Source organism: Biomphalaria glabrata, chromosome 5, assembly GCF_947242115.1.
Source record: "Biomphalaria glabrata chromosome 5, xgBioGlab47.1, whole genome shotgun sequence".
NCBI lineage: Eukaryota > Metazoa > Mollusca > Gastropoda > Planorbidae > Biomphalaria > Biomphalaria glabrata.
In genome coordinates, this window is record NC_074715.1 from 22,949,580 (window position 1) to 22,972,220 (window position 22,641).

General features: G+C 33.6%; 2 protein-coding genes across 4 annotated transcripts in view; one reads left to right on the forward strand and one right to left on the reverse strand.

The window, feature by feature from the left end:
• The window catches only part of LOC106060101 (sterol carrier protein 2-like), a 39,198-nt gene extending 25,153 nt beyond the window's left edge, over positions 1-14,045 (reverse strand). Inside the window, exons 1-7 of one of the 3 annotated variants that reach the window (XM_056030754.1) lie at positions 13,946-14,045; positions 13,301-13,587; positions 8,413-8,470; positions 7,599-7,670; positions 2,335-2,399; positions 2,127-2,190; positions 1,563-1,627 (exon numbers count right to left, since the gene is read on the reverse strand). In XM_056030754.1, the coding sequence (XP_055886729.1) occupies positions 1,563-1,627; positions 2,127-2,190; positions 2,335-2,399; positions 7,599-7,670; positions 8,413-8,470; positions 13,301-13,348 (372 nt within the window). In that variant the 5' untranslated portion in view covers positions 13,349-13,587; positions 13,946-14,045. The remainder of the gene's footprint in view (positions 1-1,562; positions 1,628-2,126; positions 2,191-2,334; positions 2,400-7,598; positions 7,671-8,412; positions 8,471-13,300; positions 13,588-13,945) is intronic. The other 2 variants (XM_056030755.1, XM_056030756.1) reach the window with 2 other exon arrangements.
• Positions 14,046-14,296: 251 nt separating this feature from the next.
• The window catches only part of LOC106060099 (nipped-B-like protein), a 47,356-nt gene continuing 39,011 nt past the window's right edge, over positions 14,297-22,641 (forward strand). Inside the window, exons 1-6 of the mRNA XM_013217877.2 lie at positions 14,297-14,503; positions 18,915-19,013; positions 19,306-19,474; positions 19,832-20,019; positions 20,173-20,293; positions 22,480-22,616. Coding sequence (XP_013073331.2) covers positions 18,950-19,013; positions 19,306-19,474; positions 19,832-20,019; positions 20,173-20,293; positions 22,480-22,616 — 679 coding nt within the window. The 5' untranslated portion in view covers positions 14,297-14,503; positions 18,915-18,949. The remainder of the gene's footprint in view (positions 14,504-18,914; positions 19,014-19,305; positions 19,475-19,831; positions 20,020-20,172; positions 20,294-22,479; positions 22,617-22,641) is intronic.

The window sequence follows — 22,641 nt, forward strand, 5'->3', positions numbered from 1 at the left end:
AAGAATGTAAAGTGGAAGGGGAAACACTATAAACGCAATAATAACATGTCAAAAATATCAAAAAGCATTCAAAATAATCATATTTTATATATTAGATGAAATGAGGGCTTAAAGTAAAAGTTTTAACAGCACAATTAAACAATGAATAAGAAAAAAAAATTTAATTGGGGATGAAATGACCGGGGATGAAATGACCAGTCACCCACTAAAGATAGCACTTTAAAAGTGTAAACCTTATAAATCCTCTTTCTTGTTACCAAACAGCAATGGTAACAGTCAATACTTAGCTATGGTGATTATCCTAAACCAAACTTTTTAATACTATATGTGTGAAGAAACAAGTCATTTTACGTTTAAAGTGCCTTTTAATTGTGGAACCTTTTAACAAAACATATATACACAGCAATGTTATGTACAGATCTCCTGCTTCACTCGCTGACCTTTCTCTCTCTCTTCTTGTTTACACACCAGTCACTTCCCGCAAGTCCCCTAACTCTCGATACTCAACACTTGACCGTGTGTCACGGTTGACCACACAGTAACCGTGTCACCACAATATGTTAGAATATTTAACAATAATAAATCAGGAAATCAGGATTATATATTATTCAACAAGATCATTAAAATAGGTCAAAACAGGAACTCCCTGAACAAAAGCCCCCCCCCCCCCCAATAATTATAATTCAATATATGAAGTGGAGTGGATACTTTTTCAGGCCACACCGGCCACCCAGATATCCACGTGACCCTTCCCCCTTGTGTCTGCGTAAAAAGGCAGAACAACGTGGGCACTGTCCATTCTACCGGCATCTCTTGACAATGTAGTGTCCGCATGCTACTGGACCTACGTCGTCTCCACTCCCTGTTTGTGCCTGGTTCTACACCATGTGTTTATGTATGGCTGCAGGTAATTGCATTTTACTTTCTTATATTATATTGCAATTTTATTTAGTAGTCTACATAGAATATCGCTACCCCCGGATTTCGTCCATATTGTTGGACTATCGTTATTTTTAGAAAACCACATGTAAATGATTCCATTTGCTGAATTGTGCACCTTTAATATACTATACGAATTAGATCATATATAGAATGTTAAATGTCCATCTTGTTAATCTAATTCTACAACAAGTGTGTTGATACTGGCTTTTTATGAACCAGTTGTTCTATTTAATTGTTATTGTCATTTATTTTTTATAATGTTTCGGGTGTTCCATATCTCTCTTGTGTTTGTAAAAGAGATGATTGGTTTACACTATAGGATTTTCTTTTTGTTTTTTGTTAAGATTTAGTATTTAGACTTCGATGTTGTGTGTACAATTTGGTCTAACCATTTAGGCTTATTAATTATGTTTAGTTAATGCTCATTTGTAATTATGTTTTATGTTTGCCTTTGGCAGGTCTTTAGTGTGTAATAAACTGATAGAAATCGGCCTACGAGTTCCTTTCATCATTTAGAATTTAGTTGTCTCCTGTGCCAAACCCACCACATATAAAAATAATCATCCATATAAATAATTTTTTTTAATTTACATATATTTTATTGAAGATGAATCCATTACCTTAGGTTTTAAAGAGCCTTTCTCCATTTTTTCAAATCCTATGGCCATAACACAATCCGCTGAGCCTGATAAAAAAAAAAAACTCAACTAAAGAAATAATAATTCACCAGGATTAATTCTAAAGAAACAAGTCGGTATATTTTTGGTTTCATTAACAAAGTAAAATGGTATATTGCTTGGGTTCTGAACCAAGAGGTCATGAGTTCAAATCCAGGTGAAGACTGGAATTTAGAATTTGAACGATGTCATTGAGTCCACCCAGCTCTAATGGATAAGTGACACTAACTGGGGAAAATGAGTAGAATACGCCACAAATACAGAAAAGAAATGCACAATAGTGACCTTTTAAATGCAGTCATCTAATCAAGTGATTGCACCACCTTAAGAGACAAAGTCCTTTTACTTTCTAAAAAATATTACTAGCAAGAAATAAGCACACACTAAATTTGACGTAGAAATTTTAGGAGCCCAGCAAATTGTAGGAGAATTTGAGAAGTTTTGAGAACTACTACAAGGTCTAACAACTACAATAAACAATAATTTATAGAGAATCTATGTCCTCACCACCAGCAATTAAATTTTTAGCCATATATAATGCTGTCGATCCAGTTGCACAGGCATTGTTTACCTGCATAAAGAGAAATGAATAATTACTTTTCATAATGCATGATTTAAAATAAATGTAATAATTTAAAATAAATTCATAGTCTAATGAGATTAAAATCATTTTGACAATTTTACAATTAGTTTAATTATTAGGATAGTAACTTACATTGTAAATTGGAATTCCTTTTATGCCAAGTTGATAAAGAGCTCTTTGACCACAACAAGTGTCACCTGGTAATAACAGAAAAAAGATTTAATTTGGTAAATTACTACTGATATGTTGATAGTAACATCTTGCAAACAGAGTTTGACCAACCTATTGAGCTCTCATCCATTCAAGCATTTGTGTCATGATAGACACTACATGACTACAACTTCACCAAGTTAAGAGATTTACATATACAACTTGTAAAGAAACCCAGATGTAGCAACAACAAGCATATTTTAAACATAATGAGCACAACAATACAATCTAATTTACAACAGTAAGGTATGTACATGGCAACACTGTTGGACTTATTTCATAATAATAATGGTAATAGTAAAAATTGATTTTTTTATTTTATTTTAAATAAAAAATGTAACAGAAGCACAATAGCATTTTTGTTTTCCTGAGGTTCTCTCAACTTAGAAATGTAAGTAGAAAATGTAGTAAAAATAATGAAGATTGGTTTACAATGGTTTCATTTTTACAGCATACTTTTTATTTTGCACATATAGGAAGTAAAAAACTACACACATGCACAAAAAACATACACACACACAAACACATATATATGGTTCCCGGTCATTTCATACCAGACATTTTATCTTCGGTCACTTCATCATCAGTCATTTCATTCCTTGGTCATTACATGCTCTGATCTTTTTATCCAACAAACAATAATTGTAAAAATTATAATATATATATCAGTATAAGCCTTCAAAGCCACTATCAATGCTGGTCTTGGTGCCTTCCTGGTCTTTCCCAAAAATAAACACTTTGAGATAAGCGCATGTGACAGGTTAGTGAAAGTGACGTGTGTTTGGCTTGTTTAATGTCTAGGGGATGATTATTTTTTGAAGCTATCACACACCGACCCGTCAGCATATAAATCGGGAGCAGGCACGCAACGAGACAAGCAATGAAAGACAGATACAAAAGTAAAAATTGAAGAATATTTATTTACATAAATATTTACATAGAGGAATAAAAGGGGGAGGGGTTTGCATCTATCTCTAATCAATACTATATTTAATCATCACTCTTGCACTTAATAAGAGAGTATGTCACTTTGTCTTCTGAACTTAGCTGGTTGTCCTGCTTGGGTCACAGCTGGCTGTGTCCTGGCTTGAGGTTCTGCAGCTGGAGGTGGCGCTCTAGCAGGTAGAGGGACGCCGGTGAAACAGTTCTTGTAGAGTCTCAATCCAAAGTTCTGATATCTGTAGTGGGCACAGTAGGGCGGGTGGCCAGCTACCTTGGGCAGAGCTGATCTGCCGTGGGCAGCGTCATTACCAGGATAAGTCCAGTGAGTTGCGGAGGGTTTGGCGTAGCTATGACGTCTCGCGCAGACTCTGGGTCTATAGTCGTACCTAATGAGTTGACAGGTGGGCTGTCGAATAAGCAGGCAAGTAGAGCCGATAGCGCCAAGTAGTAGATTGCAGTGCTGACTAGCACCAAATAAAGTGGTTGATTGATGTGGTTGAGAAGATCCCAGTAGGCAGTAGATGATACTCAATAGCAAGTAGGCAGTTGACTAGGCAGACACCTGAGGGAGGCTGCGGATAAACAAAGACAAGCTAGGACATGTCTCTCATGCATCTTATCGATGCCCTCAACTGAGGTGCATTCATCAGATTGGAAAATTGCTTTTGCGCACAATGGGGAGATAATGACAAATGGGATTTGGAAAATAGATGGCTGATAGTAGCAATATAAAATGTACATAAAAGGGGAAATAATAATCTCAAATAAATAACGCAAGTGGAAAGAGAAGGGGGGGAGGAGAAATGGACCGTGGTCAGCGACCATGACGCTATTGTTTACACATGGCCGTCGGCCATAAACAAAGTAGCGAGCTTGAATGGGGAGAGCGTCCGTTCAACGTAGAATGACTACAGGGGAGATAATTCATATCTCTTTTCTAAGAGCAGTATTAGTGTGCTAGTAAAATTATCAAGGCGGCCAGCCGAGATAAAGGAAATAAAATAAGATGTACAAATATATACATGGTTGCATCAACTATCAATTGAGCAATGTAGCATTAATAGACTAATGCAATACATAAATACACACATATGCCATGTTTATGTTTTCTACTTACGACAGTGAGAAATACACAATGCACTAATTAAATATAAATGAAATAATAAAATACACATGATAATATCCAGTGAGAAATATGCACAAAGTAATTAAGATGGAACTGTGATTAAGTTCGGCTTACCACCAGGTATTCCTCTAAGAGTAAGAATAAATGAAATAGTCCAGACTCGATTGCCAGCGATAGAGAAATGAGTGTACGTCCTGCCTTATCCTACCTTATAAAGGTCTGGAAGAGGTGGACAGAAACAGGAAATGTCCTAGGCTAAAGATTATCTCGCACGTGGGTGAATTTGACTCGAGATGGGAGTCGCACCTTGGAGTGTCGAGGGGCGTGTTGATCCGAGTGATCTCTTTGATCAAAGAGAGACGTGGCGTGGGTGGGGCAGAAGAAAGAGTGATTTGTATTCCACCCAAGGTGGAGTCAACTGCGACAGTCAGACATCCGGCGGGTAAGACCAAAGAGACTGTGTGTTTATCTTTCCCCGGTCAAGGGAGATAAGTGAAAAGACGCGGCCTAGCTATCTCCAAGGTGGTGGACTAAGTCTATCGAGAAGAGGAAAAGGTGGGGCGGGTGATGAAATTGGGGATAGAATGGGGAAATAATTAAAATAAAATAAATAAATAATAATAAGTAAAAATTAATGCTGTGATAAAATTGAGTGACTCTGACAGCAAGCTTTTGACTTGTCACAGCGCACCCTGTGGCGATTACTGCTCAAACTTCCAAGCCGAAATTGAGGCAATTACCATAGCACTACAGACAGTGGAAAACAAATTATATGAAGGAGTGCAAACACCATCAGATATTGTTGTCTTTACAGACTCCCAATCTACTCTGCAAGCACTTAACAGCACCACCTCAAACAGCCCAAGAGAGTTGACAACACTCATTGTGATAATCCATCAGATGATATCAAAATTAAATATCAATATCACACTACAGTGGATCCCTGGACACATTGGCATCATGGGAAATGAAAAGGCAGATAAGCTATCAAAGGCAGGTTCATCTATGGAACAACCAGATAGACCTGTTAACTACCACCTCCTAAGGTCAATGTTAGTCAACAATCACAAGGAGGAGTGGCTCAACCAATGGGCATCAGGAAACACAGGCAGAGCCATGTACAAAGAAATGACTACGCCTAACAAACTGGACAGTATTAACTTCCTCCCCCGCAAAGAACAATCTACAATTTTCCAACTAAGAACAGGACACACACCATTATTAAATTACCACCTGAACAAAATAAACTCCACACAACTCCCCCTTTGCAGACACTGCGCCCACCCCTTTGAAACCGTAAACCATATCCTCTTTGAATGCCCCTCCCTAATCCACCTTAGGCAGACCCTACTTCCACTACAGCCCAACATAACCAACACCCTGTACGGCAGTGCTGAACAACTGAAGAAAACAGCACATTTTTTTTCCTTAGCACAGTCTGCAAAAGAGCTCACAGCTCAGCAGCAATAAAGCTGGCTAGAAGAAGAAGAAGTATATGTATATGTATATATTGTGTGGCACATTAAATAAGAATAAAATTTAATGCCATAAAAAAAATATAAAAATCTATCGATATAGAGCTTCTTCTTTCTCATTTTTATGTTGGAGCGTTCAGATGACTAGACCAATATATGAGATGAACTGCACAGTGGTTTCCAAATCAGGGAGCTTTCCATATAGTTTTCTTTCTATTGAGGTGTTTTGGGGCCAGTGTCTTGTACAGGCCTCATGGTAAAGAGAAAAGTTGTGAAGGACATGTTCAGCATTCTCTGGTGACACTCCACATGGGCAGATTTGACTGGTTCCAATTTTGAGATTCCAGTACATATGTTGTCTCATTCTGTTGTGTCCAGTCCTGAGTTGAAAGATTAGACATTGATCTTGTCGGGATAGCTTATAATAGGCATCATCTTTCTTGTGATTCAGTTGAGAGCTTGTCTATTTCTCATTTATTTTATTTACTATTAGTTTCTTCATTTCTTCTGGATATAGATATAGAGTGAATGTAAGAATTGTTTTTGTGTTAATCTAAATTAATTAGATAGGCTATATGATCGTAAGAACAAAAGATGATTGATTGATTTGTATTGCTGTACAATGTTTTTAATTGTCTTGGCTAGTGTTGCTTATTTCTTCTTTGGATGCTAATCAGTGCTGGAGCTAGCCTGAAAAACCACTGCCTTGTGCAATTGACTATCCTTACATAGACCATCTACAAATGTCCACATTGTTGGATCATGGCATGAAAATAGAGATGGGAGGGCGTGATGCCAACCCTACACAGCGTTGTTTGTTAGCGCAACACCACAGATTATGTTCAACTATTTATTCCATGTATTTGGAGGAATGCAACTGAGGCATAGTTATCCCCTTTGTTGCGCTGCCTGTGAGCAGGTATATATGTCTGCTCGAGGTAGATTTTTAGATTAAAATTAAAAACAAAGCTTATGTAGGCGATATGAAATGGTTCCAGGAGATAAGTGAAGTTAGCACTTTTTAGAACAAATAAATGTTATCTCAAAGTTAAATATACAAGAAAGAGCTATTGACAAATAAAGATAAAGTGAAAGATAGCTGTCAGAAGATAAATGACCAGATTGCTATCAGCGGCATGGTCATAAGTATTCTAATCATTCTTTATCTCTTAAAAGATTTCCATTACCTCCACCACACTTAGCCTTTGATTAGAATCTATCAGCGGCATCATGATATAATTAATCTTATCTTTTTTTATCACTCAAAAGCTTTTCACTAATTCTCCCACACCTTGGCCTATGATCATTATGTCATGCTGTATGCCCAGGATAATACAGAGCCCTACAGCAATTAGAAGCAATATAACTAAGTAAACACCCAGATCTACAACATATCTATTATTTACATATATTATTACATTTCTCAACAAGAATAAAGAGGGGAGGGGGACTATAATAAACTTTATAAAAACATCTAAAAAAAATAAACATATTTATATATTAGATAAAAGGAGTGCTTAAAGTCAAAGCCTTAACAGCACAACTACATATTGACAATAAGAAAAAAAATTTAATTGGAGATGAAATGACCGGTCACATATTTATATATCATAAAGTATTCTTTTATATTTAGGAATAGTTACCATAAACATAGCCTACACATGCTTGCTGAATCTGGTCAAAGCAGATTCCTGCATCCTCCAGAGCTTTAGTGCCTGCAGAAAAATTTAAAATAACTGTATACAAATTAAAAAGGTGAAGGTCGTCTGGCAAGTGTCGACACGATCTAGAAACCATAAAGCTACTATATCTCTGTACATTTAGGATATAGATTAGGTTATTAGTAAAATATTAAGTGTAGTAGTAAAATTGATTAAGCACACATAATATTTTCATAATGAGAAAAAAACAGCAGAAATTTGAAAATAAAGAAAAAAACAACATAAGAAAAAGATTACTTTAAAACAACAACAACAACAAAGCTATTCTAAGGTAAAAAAAAACATTAATTATTGCCATGTATATGAAAAAGAAAGGATTTAGCTCCCTTTCTGCCATATAGAACAAAATTAATTAATTAGTACTAATTGATTAACTTTTGGATTGATTTGTGCATTGATATCAACTATGAATAATTATGCAAAATTTCAACTTGATCCAAGAGTGGGAAGTGGGAGAAAAATGTCTCAAAACATAATGAGAGATTAAATCCATATATACATCCACATTTCTTATTAAGTAGCAGTAATTTCCCTTATTTCGATTTCAAACAACAAAATTAATCACCGATAATTAATTAATTTTTAAAAATTTTGATTCATGTATGGTCAGATACAATGAACAATTATGTCAAGTTTCAACTTGATCAGAAAATGGGAAATGTGAGAAAAATATGATCAAACTTTTTACCAGACCGACAGAATTGATATAAAAAGCTTTGTAAAAACTAATAAATACCTGCTTCCAGTGCCATTTCTGGGTAATCAAAGTCATCTCTGTTCCCAGGTTTCTCAAACTGTAATTAGAAAAATGTAAAGAAAACACTGATACACCCAAAGGTTCTTTAGTACTGTTGTATATATATATATATATATATATATATATATATATATATATATATATATATATAGTCATAAAAGTCATATATATAAGTCATCTCTGTTCCCAGGTTTCTCAAACTGTAATTAGAAAAATGTAAAGAAAACATTGATACACCCAAAGGTTATATATGTACTGTTATATATATATATAAAATATATATACACAGGGCTTTTTTAGTGACGGTATGCGCCGGTAAGGTGTACCAGTACCTTTTGAATGTGGGGAAACAAATTATTAATTTTCTTGTATTTTAAAGTATATTATTAATTTATTAGTAGTTAAAAGCTAGGCAATCAATCACTGAGTACCGGCACCTAATCACTGAGTACCAGCACCTATTTTTTTACAAAAAAAAAAAAAAAAGCACTGTATATATAAATATAATATATATTTATTTATCTTAAATGGGACAATATACAGATTTATATATTTTGCTTGAAGAATAGTATCTAAATGTACGATTTTAATAGCCTTACCCAAAACTTATTTTTAAAATTTCAATGAAAAAAATTTAATGTAGGCCTACATATGTTTGGTTATATTGTTTATTACTTTGATTATATAATAATGATATTATATACAATAAATATTGTTTGATTATAGAAATTATTTGCATACATTACACAGAAATGTAATGAGCTAAACAATTTTGGAAAATAATTCCCTGCTATCAACTTTATCCACTTTTCCCAATAGAAATTCATTTTCTTGAACAAATACAGTCAGCTGTTTGCTTTCATCGATCTTTGCACAAATGTAAAATTAGTCAATTCTTTTTGAAAATCCAATTGTTTATGACATTTTTTTTAAATGTATATTTATTAAAATCACCTAAACATGTTTCCTTTGTTAGACTTTTAGACAAAAAAGGTATATCATTTTGCTGTGTTTTTCTAAATTTTACTACCATCTAAAGGGAAAATGTAAGTTTGCTGCTACCTTAGTCATCTAATGGTCTCGGGGAGCGCTTAAAGATCACCTATTCGCCCCAGACACCAAGCATTTTCCATCATTTCTGAGCTTTAGAAACTCATTTTCCATAAGTTTATCAAGTACTATTTCTACAAGAAAGAAGGTCAAATAAAATTTAATTAAGAAGAGTGAATGGGCAGTACCGGTATCTGAAGTGTGAGAGACATGTTTCTCAAACTTTTACTGTTGGCGCTCCAGCCCACTAAACCATTTTTTTTTTCAGAAATAATGCTATGTAAATAAATTTTAGACTGTTCTGTATAACTGAAAACGTTCTTTCTGGAGATTGTATTAGAGAGGCATCAGATTCCCTATCCATCCAGCAAGGTGGTCTGTTGAATCGCCGTTAGCTCCTCCAAGCGTTTTCCTTTGTTCTCAGCTTGTGTCATCTTCAACGTAATTTTTTTCCCGTAGTAAGAAGAGCGCATGTTAATGTTAAATTATAATGGAGTGGGACATTCCGATAATGGAATATTTTCTCTGAGCACACTATTTATACTAATTTTTTAAAAGCTGCTAAAATTAAGTCTATTAAAGAAGGAGGCAGCATTGACCAATACTATTATATGGGGGATGTTCAAGGTACATATAGCGCACATTTGTCTTAAGATCATCTTCATGTTCAGTAAGAAGCCTTGCCGCGAACTTTTCAGTTTTGTGTCACACAAAGGTCGTCAACATAACAATGTTAAACACTTGACCATTCTGACCATTCAAATAGAATCACGTCAGTAGAGACGTTTTCAAATGTCTTCTTCAAAAAAATGTTAATCTATATTTTTGCAGACGCCTCACACAAAAAAACAGTAAATATTTTATAAGATCCTGTTAGTATAAGATACAAGTCTTTATCTTACAATATTTTTACTTTTTAAACATTGATAATGTCATTTGACTGGGTTAATATTCAAAATTTGATTGATAACTACAATGAACAGACAACTTTTAATTATACCCCTGTAAAAAAACTTGAATTGCTTCACCCTCTCCCCGTTGGTCAGCACATCACACCCTAATGAGAATGTCGGCCCCCTTCCCAAGGTGAGCCCCCCACCACAACTTGAGAAAAGCTGCAGTAGTTCATGCGAGTTTGTAATGGGCTTGTCCTTAGATCATCCTCATCTTTAGAAAGGCGTCCTGTAGCGGGCATGTTCTGTTCACGCAAAAAAAAAACCCTGCCAATATTGCGATGGTATGTTAGTCGAGAGAAATTGGTTTGTACTGCCGTAAAAACAGGGTAGACTCTAGAATCATGTTGTTGAAGAGGCATTAATAAGTTTTCTTTAGAAGAACCATTTGAATCGATCTAACTGCTAACGTATAAAAGTTCTGCTTGGACGATAAGCTGATGTCCCATAATTAATAATTTAATTTGTCTTAAAATTTAGTAATAAAGTCTCTTTCGCCTAATTAATACTAAAATATAAAATGACTACAATGCAAAAACAAACAATGTTTGTTCTTTAAAAAAACAACTGCATTTGCATCCCCCTTGTTATCACAAAACTTTTTGGACATTTCTACTAAATTATTAAATAACATAAAATATATATACAATAAGGCCTTAAATAAAATATATAGATGTAGATAAGTATAGTAGATATGCTTAGACATGTTTGGGTACATATCTTGAGATTTATTTAATTTTTAATCTGCTAGTTTTGCCAATAATCATTTTTTTTTCCATTTGGGTGTCACCCCCCTAATGGATGTCACCCGGTGCGGACCACACACCCCTAGTGATGCCACTGTATATATGTACATCACAGGATCTTTGTGACTGCAAGAATCAATTACAAGATGGACAGATTAGTCATCAGAGCATATGGGCATAGCCAGGATTTTTTTTCTTTGGACATGTATGCCTACACAAACACACACACAATCCAGTCCCTTCATTTTTGTGGCAGTCTTTTGTACCCTAAAACGACAGTAAATACACAGCCCTTACTAGCTAGGGGGTCCGAGGAAGCAATGTGAGCTACTCCAGCAGGGTCCAGTAAGAGCTCCTTGCCAAGCATTATTTCCTTATTAGAAACTTTAAAAAATGCATATTCTGAGGTGTCTACAGTACAATTTTCTGCTGATCCTCTATTAAAAAATTGTAGGTGAAATATCAAATGTGCTATTCACTGCACTTTATTCATGGAGCCCAGTGAATAAATGTGTGATATGTTTTATTTGCAAAAGGTTGAACCCCAAATGACCGTTTATTTTTTTTTATTTTTTTAAGCCAGTGGCTTTATTCTTTATTAATGGGTTCCAGCAACTGGCAGAAAAACCACATTGCTAGGCTAACTATAGTTGTTATTTAGTTCTTTATTGAAAGAAAAAAAAAAAGGGGGGGGGGGGTTAACCACCAAACCCATTTTGGCTATGCTCATGGAGTTTAATGACAGTAGATTTACTTTTTTTTTTATCGGAAGGGGGTTTTAACCTCAAAACCCCTTTACTACATTTATGGAATATAGACTGCAGTTTTTCTTTAGGTTTTTATTGCGCCGGGGGGGGGGGGTGTTAAAACCCAACGACCAACCCCATTTTTTTTTGTAGAGGCGGGTTTTAAACTAAAAAAAAAACCAGGAGGAAGGCTTAAAATCAAAACCCTCTGGAGGGGGGTTTAAAGCTCACCCCCCCTTTGGCTATGCTCATAGTATTCAGTGACTGTAATTTGCTTAAGTTTTTTTTTTGACGAATGAGGTTTCAAAGTCAAAACCCCCTGGAGGGGGGATTTAAACTCAAAAGCCCCTAAGATACTCTCATGGAATTTGGTGAATTTGGTGACTGTAGTTCACTTACGATTTTTTAATTGAAGAGGGTTTGTTTTAACCACAAACTCCCTTAGCAAAGCTTGGCAAGTGATGGTTTAACATTAAAATTTCCACTCCAATAAAAAAAATTGAAGCAAAACTACAACCCTGAAACTCCCACAGCTATGCCCATGAGTATCTTGAAAATAAAGAATATTTAAGTATAAATGATCATTATTGTTTTTCCTTTCAAATAAAGCTCCTTAATAGAACCAGTAACTGACTTACTTATCTCCAGTTACTTAAAATCTCTGTACTAGAATTAATATAAATATATATTATTATATATCCTGACTAACCTGGTTTCGTGCTATTGTGGGCATTGTTGTATTACATGTTAAATCATTATTTTGATGTTTATGTTGGAAACATGATATTGGTACAGAGCTACTAAGCATGATCCATTTTTTACTTTTAGGTTTACCCCTCACCCCCCCCCCCCCCCATTTACTTCCTACTCTAGCTCAATGGAATTTTTTAAAAATGGTTTTCACATAAACTCCATATTAGCCTCTTAGTCTAGGGTTTGATACAGAAAAAGGGAAAAAAAACCTTGCATTATTAATATATATTGTATTATATCAGTGATGAATTGCTTAACTTTAAACTACCAAAAAATTAATAATAAACGCTAAAATACAAGAAAAGTAATATTTTTTTCCCCACATTGAAAAAAGGTGCCGGAACGCCGTACCGGTGTGTACCATCATAAAAATAGCACTGTATTTGTAAATATATATAACACAAATAATTGAAAATAAAGTATAATACTTTTTAGTAATTTTTAATTATTAACTAGACATCCAGACCATAGCTTAAAAACTAACCCAAAAAAGGCCTGGCAAGGGCTGTGTCTTTTTTTTCTAGATTCTAGATCTATATTTATTATTATTAATATATATAATCTAAAATGTAAGTCTAGATCTAGATAAATATATTATTTGTAAAAAAATTTTTTTTACCTTTGTCATTCCAACACCTATTACAAATACTTTGTGTGGCTTTTCCATTTTATTTTTATATTTATAAGATCTGGGTTCTAGTCTAGTTCTAGTAAAATCTAGTTAATTCTAGTTACTAGAGTTACTAAGAGTAGTAGATATGATAATATTATTTATATATACTAATATACTAATATAGTCATAGACAATAGTCAATAGTGAGTCGTATTGATATTCTAGAGAGATTCTAGATTCTAGATCTAGAGTCAAAACAATCTAAGACTAGATCTTTTTGGACTATGAACAGCCTTGAAAAAAAAAAAAAGATAAAAATAGATTAGAATCTTCATTATCTTGATTGACTTAGTTTAACTTCTAAGCAAGTTCATGAAGAGTCCAGTTACGCAGTACCATTAAAATTAATTATTAATAAGTTAAAAGTTAAGTACAGTTAAAGTTAAGTACAGTTTAGTTTAGTACAGTTAACACTGTTTAACACTATTAACAGTGATTATTAATTCATAATAATTCATACAATGATACACATACATTTCATACATACACTGATACAGACTATACACTAACAACCTAATTGTCACTAATACAGAGACTAAATGTGTATATATATATTCTTATAGACTAGATCTAGACTATAATAAAAGATACCGGGTTTTAGTATTCTAGAACACTAGACTGACTAGATTGCGATAACGACCGTAGAATCTACGAAGTGTTTACAATTTTTATTTTAATAATCCAGAGCTTCGATCTGCTAATAAAATGCTATCTTACATTTGATTTTACAAGTCTTTGTGAACTATTTTCAATGGCTGAAAGATTTTACTCAAATTAATACGCAAAGAAAAATATTGGATAACTACGAACATATTTGTTGTTGTAGATTGACCACAATTTTAGTGAAACATACAATCTATCAATTTTTACATTTAGCCAGTTTAATTAGAGAACATATTGGCCTTTATCTTTGAAAATAAAGAACTATATTTAGCGGATGATAAAATAAAGTAAGTTGTTAGGTTGTGCTAATTTTTGGCGCGGTGGACTACTAAATTCTTGGAAATAAATGCAATTTATTTGTGTTAATAGCGTGTAATTCAAAATGGATTAACAATATTATAAACATGTAAACAGTTATCATGTACGTGGTGTGATTATTTTGTCAAAGTTTAACATTGGTGGTGAAATAGCGACCATTTTGAACAGGTGAGTTATGTCCCACCTAGAGTAAGACCTAGGCCAACAATGGACGATTATTACGAGAACTAGAAAAGTGATCAGTTGTACTATTTTGTAGACTAGATTTAGATTATATTGTATTGTTATAGATCTACCCTTCAAATTTCTGTGAGATAACTTATTTTTTAATCAAATTTCATTACAAATAGGCATAGTTCTATTATTTCTAAATACTAATGAAGCCTATTTTACCGATTGTTTTGATTACATTGGTTTGTTACGTTTGTATTCATCCGCGCTGTCGTGCGCTGCATTAAGTAACTAATCCAAACTAATCAGTTTTATTTACAATAAACAAATTCGATCTAGACGTCTAGTCTAGCTAGATCTAGATCAGGTAGAGTAGCAGCTAGCTACTGAATGATAGAATGATACTGATTGAATGATAGGGCATTAGTATGATTAGATGGAAGCTTGAAATTCGGACATTTATATGCTTTTTTTTTATTGCTTCATCTCACATGCATTTATTATTATTGTCATTCATTTGCAGCTAATCCAATATCGAATATCAATATCCAATAGTCAATTCAATAGTTTGTAAATCGACTTCAGTCCTTTTTCTAGAATGCCGTTTGGTAGAAACTTCCTCAGCTTTGTAATATATTATATAGATATATTTATTTATAATAAAAAGTAAAACCCTGATTATCTCCACTACTATTAGTCTATAGCCACTATTATTGACTATAGGACTATAACTATAGGAGTATAGGTTAATCAAAGATACGCCTTTTAACTTTAAACAATGCCAATGCTTAAATCATATAGATTCTACTTAATGATATCAAAGAGAATTGCTAATGTCTGGCGCTGCATGTCACAGCGTCATATGATGACTTAAAAGGAATCTCTGATGGTTTTGAAAATTTTTGTGTTATGATTTACAGAAAATGAATAGATTATTCACAGAAACCTATTAATTTAATCTATTGACTGACTGTATAACGGAAAACCATACAGTAACCTTTACATTCTTGTAACAGAAATAGATCTCGGTTTGTGCAGTTAGATCTAGATCTTGTAAGCAAAGAAAAAAATATTAGATGTGTTGGTAGATCTACATTCTTGATTAACCATTGCAGTGTGTATTTTCTTGCCTGACCACTCAATACACAAACACCATCACATGGTTGTCTTGTCATGGCCGACTACACGTAGCTTTGACTAGCTTTACACTGACCAGTTTGTTAGAATCAGTCAGACACACGATCTATTTACTTTTTGGGACAGGGAGGGGTGCAGATGAAAATGTTGCTTTTTTTTTCACAGGTTGGTTATCCTAATGCTTATATATATACATATATATATATATATATATATATATATATATATATATATATATATATATATATATATATATATATAAATCAAAACGTTTGATAAAACTTGGCATAAATGTTCCTTGAGTACTAATTGAAACCGTGACATATGTAAGTAGCCTTAAAAAAAAAACTTAACCCCCCAACCCCCACCCCAAAAAAATAATAAAAAGTTGCCCAACTCTATGAAAGTATTACTATTTCATGGATCTAGGTCATGTTTACATGAGACAAGATCGAAAAGATCTAGATCTAATTTTTAAAACAACACTTTGCACAGATAGTTTTTTACTTAAACACATGAAAAAACAAAATATAGTCTATTGATTTCATTATTTAATCAATTTAACCTTCAAATTTGTGTTTCAAAAGCATTTTTACATAAATTTGTTCCTTACATCAGCGAAATTAGAAGTCCTGACGTACTTCATAATCCCATTTATTTAACAAATTGGTAAACCTGTTTTAATTGTACTTTATATTTCATTCATCTCGCGTTTCTTTTGTTTTTCATAGATATGAATGTAGCGGCTTAACGGGTAAACCCATTATTTGCAAAACTACTTTTATTTTCGGGTCGAAAGAAAAAAACTTGAAAGGAACATTATCTTAGTTTGATATATATATATATAAATCCACTAGATAAGTAATACACAACTAAGGCCTGCAGGCCGTGGGTAATGTTGGCTAGTATAATTTATATAAAACTGTACCATAGCTTTGGACGTCATGTTTTAGGTGTCACTAAGCCTAACAGCTACACATTTTCTCTTGCTTTGGTGATAAAAAAAAAAGAGCGTTTGCATAACTAATGGAAACCAAAAGAAAATCACCAATCTTTAAGAAACTTGCCATGGGTTTAAAGCATTTCCTAAAAACCGACAGTGGAGGAAGCATATCTCAATTTTTCTCACTGGATAGGGATTGCATATTGTAATAGGTACAAATCTACCAGACCAAAGGAGCCAGCATTTGGAATATAACAATGATCATATGGCTTTTTTTGTTATCCCACGCTAATTGATTTAACTACTCATTAGAAAAAATGTGTCTGTGATTTGACTTGCGAGCATGTTATAGATATTTTTACCAGTTATTAAAACAGAATAGATACCTTTTTTACAAAGCTTATATCAATTAAAATTAGACCAAAAACTGTCTCTAAAACACTTAAAGGCAGATTTAAAAGAAAATGCATCACAAAGATTAAACATAATAAAACACCTAGCAGGAACATCCTGGGAGCTGACAAGAAAACTTTTTAGACAGTTATACACTAGGTACGTCAGATCTGTCATGGATAACTGTCTCTTCATACAAGTAGCAGCCAAACAAAACCCATCAATCATCTTTAGACACAATCCAAAACCAAGCCTTGCGTCTAATCAGTGGAGGTATGAGAAATACTCCCACAGCAGCCTGTGAAATAGACTCCAATATTGAACCTCTTAAGTTAAGGTGCAACATTAGAAGCTATTGAGAGATACAGAAGGTTCGAGGACGACCATCCAAATAAACTACTAACACAGAGAAATAAGAAAAACAAACAAAAAAAGCAAAGAACTCTGATCCAACTTACTGACGAACTAGCCCTAAAACACCATCTACCCAATAACAGAGCAAAAATTACCAGATTCTCAAACATAACTCCTGGACTTAACTGCAAACAACCAACCATTAAAACACATTTAATAAATAACACTCTAACAAAAGAATCAAATCCACTGGAGCTCAAAGTAGGCACGCTCGAAACAATTGAAAGCTATCCAAAAACAGCCATCCATATTTACACCGACATATCAGCCTTCAAAGTCACTATCAATGCTGGTCTTGGTGCCTTCCTGGTCTTCCCCAAAAATAAACACTTTGAAATAAGTGCACCCTGTGGTGACTACTGCTCAATCTTCCAAGCTGAAATTGAGGCAATTACCATAGCTTTGCAGACTCAAAAACAAATTATATGAAGGGATACAATCATCATCAGATATTGTTGTCTTTACAGACTCCCAATCCACTCTTCAAGCACTTAACAGCAGCACCTGAAAAAGCCCAAGATAGTTGACAACACTAATAGTGATAATACACCAGATGATGACAAAATTAAACATCAACATCACATTACAGTGGATCCCTGTGCATATTGGCGTCATGGGAAATGAAAGGGCAGATAAGCTTTCAAAGGCAGAATCATCTATGGAACAACCAGATCTAGACCTGTTACCTACCTCACCCTAAGGTCAATGTTAATCAACAACCACAAAGAGGAGTGGCTCAACCAATGGGCAACAGGAAACACAGGCAGAGCCATGTACAAAGAAATGAACATGCCTAACAAACTGGACAGTATTAACTTCCTCCCCCGCAAAGAGCATTCTACAATCTTCCAACTAACGACAGGATACACACCTCTGTTAAATTACCATCTCAATAAAATAAACTTCACACAACTCTCCCTTTGTAGACACTGCACCCACCCTTATGAAACCGTAAACCATATCCTTTTTGAATGCCCCTTCCTAATCCACCTTAGGCAGACCCTACTACCACTACAGCCCAACATAACCAACACCCTGAACAACTGAAGAAAACAGCACACTATTTTTCCTTGGCACAGTCTGCTGACAGCTCAGCTGCAAAAAGCTGGCTAGAAGAAGAAGCTAGAAGAAGAAGAATATCAACTAACTCTGTCTATCTTGTCTGGTAAAAAGTTTGAACATGTTTTTTTTTCTCCCATTTCCCATTCTCGGATCAAGTCAAAGCTTTGCACAATTATTCATTAAACCTGACAATAAATAAAAAAAATTAAATAATTAGTTAATTAATTGTTGGAGATTATTTTCTTTGATTTCAAAATAAGGGAAATAAAAGCTACTTAATAAAAGATGTGGATATATATATATATATTAATAATAGATGTGGATATATATATATTAATAATAGATGTGGATATATATATATTAATAATAGATGTGGATATATATATATATTAATAATAGATGTGGATATATATATATATATATATTAATGTTCATTGTTAAATGTTTTTTCTCTTTCAGTTTTATTTAAAATAAGACATGTAGTTAAATGAATTATGAACGGTGAAACCCCTAGTGTCCCTATTACGACCTTGGCTGGAGTGTCAAGTTTGACAGATTGTAAGTAATTGTTTACATACTTTCTAATTGCATATTTTACATCACTTGTCAGTTAACTTAATAACAACAAAGTTAAATTATTTTTTTTTTATCTATATCAGTGAAATATATTTTTGAAGTTCATTTTTTTTATATTTCATTATTATTATTGAGTGCTAAATTTTACTGATTAGTGAAATAAATAGTTAAATAAAAAAATAAATAATTTGTAAAATGGAAATTAAACTTAAAGGTAATAATTAGATTTGAAAAAAAAATTAAAATATAATAATATAGCTTTATTTTCTTCCAGTGCTTCCGCAACTCCCTTTGCCCACACCGTTGCCCCAGACAGTTCAAAACAAATCCCTGTTGTTTAGCCTTAAAATAACGGAGGATGCTCGACAGCTTCTGGCTTCATCTGATGAAAGTTTGGGTAATCAGCTTGCCCATGCTTTGAGACAGACACATACAAATCAGATGTATGTATACATTCATTCATAAAATTACCGTAAAGAAATCAATATTAAATATAAATCAGATCTCTAATAAGTTTAATGGGAAATTTTAATTGGAGCATTCAGTTTAGTTTTGTTTTTGCTCTCAATTACTTTTTTTTTCTTTTCCTAGATTAAGACATAAATAGATTGATTTTTATCTGATTTATTTGTTTTTTGAATAGAAGAAAATAAAAATTATCTTCATCTCTCTTTTCACCCACATAACCATGTTACCTATATAGATATCATTTATATTAGGCTGATTGGTAAAGCGCTTGGCTTCCAAACCAAGGCATCCCAGGTTTGAATCCTGGTGTAGACTGTGATTTTTAATTTCAGAGAGCTGAAAGATTCTTTGAGCACTAACACAGTTGAAGGCTATATTCCTAATTTACTCCAAACTGTGATGCGTAAAGATCCTCATATTTTTCAAGGCAATGCACATTTAGATGGTAAATATTTTGTCAGTCCCAATCAATTAGGAAACAACTATCAACAACATGGTATGAACTACAATAATAACATTGGTGAGTTTTTAAATTTCATTTAAACAAATTTTAAATGTATTTACATTAAGAAAAGATTTTCAAAAATTACGATTATATTTAAATTATTAATTATTAGCTGAAGTTAAACTTTCTTGTTTTTTTTTATCACAATAATTTTACAAATCTTTTTAGGCATTTTACCACCACATCCCCAACAGTATAATCATTATTTTCAAGAAGGTCCAAGAATCTCCAAACCTCTTTCTCTTCATGGATCTACACATAATAACACTGATCAGAGTGGTTTATCAATGTAAGCTTCTTTTGTGTTCTTAAAAATTATCTTGAATTATTTTTTTAAGTAGGTGTAACATTAAGCTTGTCTTTCTTTGTTTTAAAATTCTCTTTATTTTTGTTTCTATGTTAATGTGTAGACTAGTAATTTTTTAATTAGTGTAGAAGGTAATAGATGAATTGCCCTTTTCTTTTAATATAGCTAGAGGGACAATCAGACCTGCCTACCGTTACGCAAAATGCGTATTCGTTACGCAAAATCTCCCAAAAATGACAGTCAGTACGCAAATACGCATTTAACCAGTCGCGTTACGCATTTTGTATCCTTTTTTTTCCCCCTCTCTTGACTACCTTACGAGCGGTCACGGAGGTCACGCTAAGCCGTTCTGTTGGGGGGGGGAGAGAAAAGGTGGGGGAACACATTGTGTCCAGATCTATACGTTGATTGGTTCTTAATAGCAATTAGATTTAGTCTAGAAATGAAGAAAGTGAGAGTGAGGGCTGAGGGAGTGGCGGGTTGGTACTAGGTTGGTACCGTCAGTTAGCTGATACACCAATGTGACTTTTTTTTTTTTTTTTTTTTTGTAAGTTCATTAGTAGAAATTAATTATGTTGAATCCCTGATTCCCGTATTCATTTGTATAGAAAAAAATATCGAAGTGCTATCCATTCAAAACACATTGAGTGACATTGTAGATATCTTGTCTAGATCTGGATTCTAGATCTAGAATCTAGATAACTTGTTATACAGGAATAGATCTAGCTAGCAGCTAGTCATAACGTTATGTCATGATTCTCAACATTAGTCATTACTATATTCTACAATCTAGATCCAATTTAGTTGTAGTATATGATTTAGATTGACTAGATCTAGATCGATAACATCTACTACCATCTAGTCTAGATCTAGACTAGATTTTTAGTCGTAGTATAGAATAGATCAAGAATGAAGGTAGGCCTACGAAAGTTTGGAGTAGACATACGTTTGTAGCGGATCCACGGCATCGGTAATACTCTTGACTCGTCTTGAGCCCAGATCTAGAGTAGATTATATTCATTATATAGACAGATCCAGATCTAGGCTAGATATCATCTCTATTGTCGTATTGATCTAGATTTAGAATTTTAGATTGTAGATCTAATCATGACATCTAGATCTAATATTATATATATATATATATATGACAAAATAGTGGATCGCGTAAGTGTTACGCATTCTGGTGCCAAAATACGCATTTTGACCATCAGCGTTACGCATTTGGACTTTTTTTGGTAGGCAGGTCTGGACAATGATGAAGCTACCCCCCCCCCCCCCTTTCCCCCCCCCCCCCCAACACACACAAATGTTTTTTCCCTAAATGTAAAGAAACGTACTCGCACGTAACATACATGAAATGCAGCAATTCTAAAAATTAACACAGCATAAAGCTATATTTAAAGACATTTTTCAAAATATTTACCCATTTAGTCTTTGTCTTAGACTTTTCTAGAATATGTTAGAATGTTGCCAATCTTGCCACTTGGCAATGGTTTTATGATCAAAATGCCTCTAGTGTTTTATTCCTGATTCCATAGTAGCACCAACATTAAATTCGTTCAAAAGAATGGGAATTTTTGTTAGAAGTGAATTTAGAAAGAAAACAGCACTGGCCAATTTTATTATGTGAGAACATTTGAGTTACATATATTGTGTACAACTGTAGTGGGCGTAATTGTCGGAAGAAGTTAAGATGTAAGATCACAAAATTTCTGAACATAACAAAGTACAGCAATCAGGAGAATTTTGATTATAATGAAGAGTAGTTTGAGAAACACTGTTATAACCTTTTAATTTAATTTTTTTTTAAACGATGTTTTATGACACTCCCTTGTCTTCCTATGCTATGAGTGATTCCTAAAAATAATAGAATTATTATTGAAAGAAAGGAGCAAAATATGTATATTTGTTGTTTTGACAAAAAAAGAAGAAAAAAACGGTAAGGATAAAATATTGTGTAATTTTGTTTTTTAGATTGCATCCCCCACCACCACACCAAAAGAAAAAAAAATTATTTATAACAGTAATAAATATATATTTTTCTTTCCTAATGTCATTTTAAAAAGTGTTTACCTTCTTGCAAAATTTGTTATGTAATTTATTTTTTTAAGCACTATTTTATTTTCAAGCTTGACTTAAGAAAGTATGAATTTAAAATTTTTTTACAGTCAACCAACCCCACAGTCTCCTCGACGTCAGCCTAATTTATATGCTTCCCCAAACAACAGTCCTTATCCTGCAGCAAGTGCTGGTGTTGGTCACAAAGGAAACTCTGGGATACTACATAACTGTCAGCCCAATGCAGGTCACTAACTAGGCTTTCCATTTTT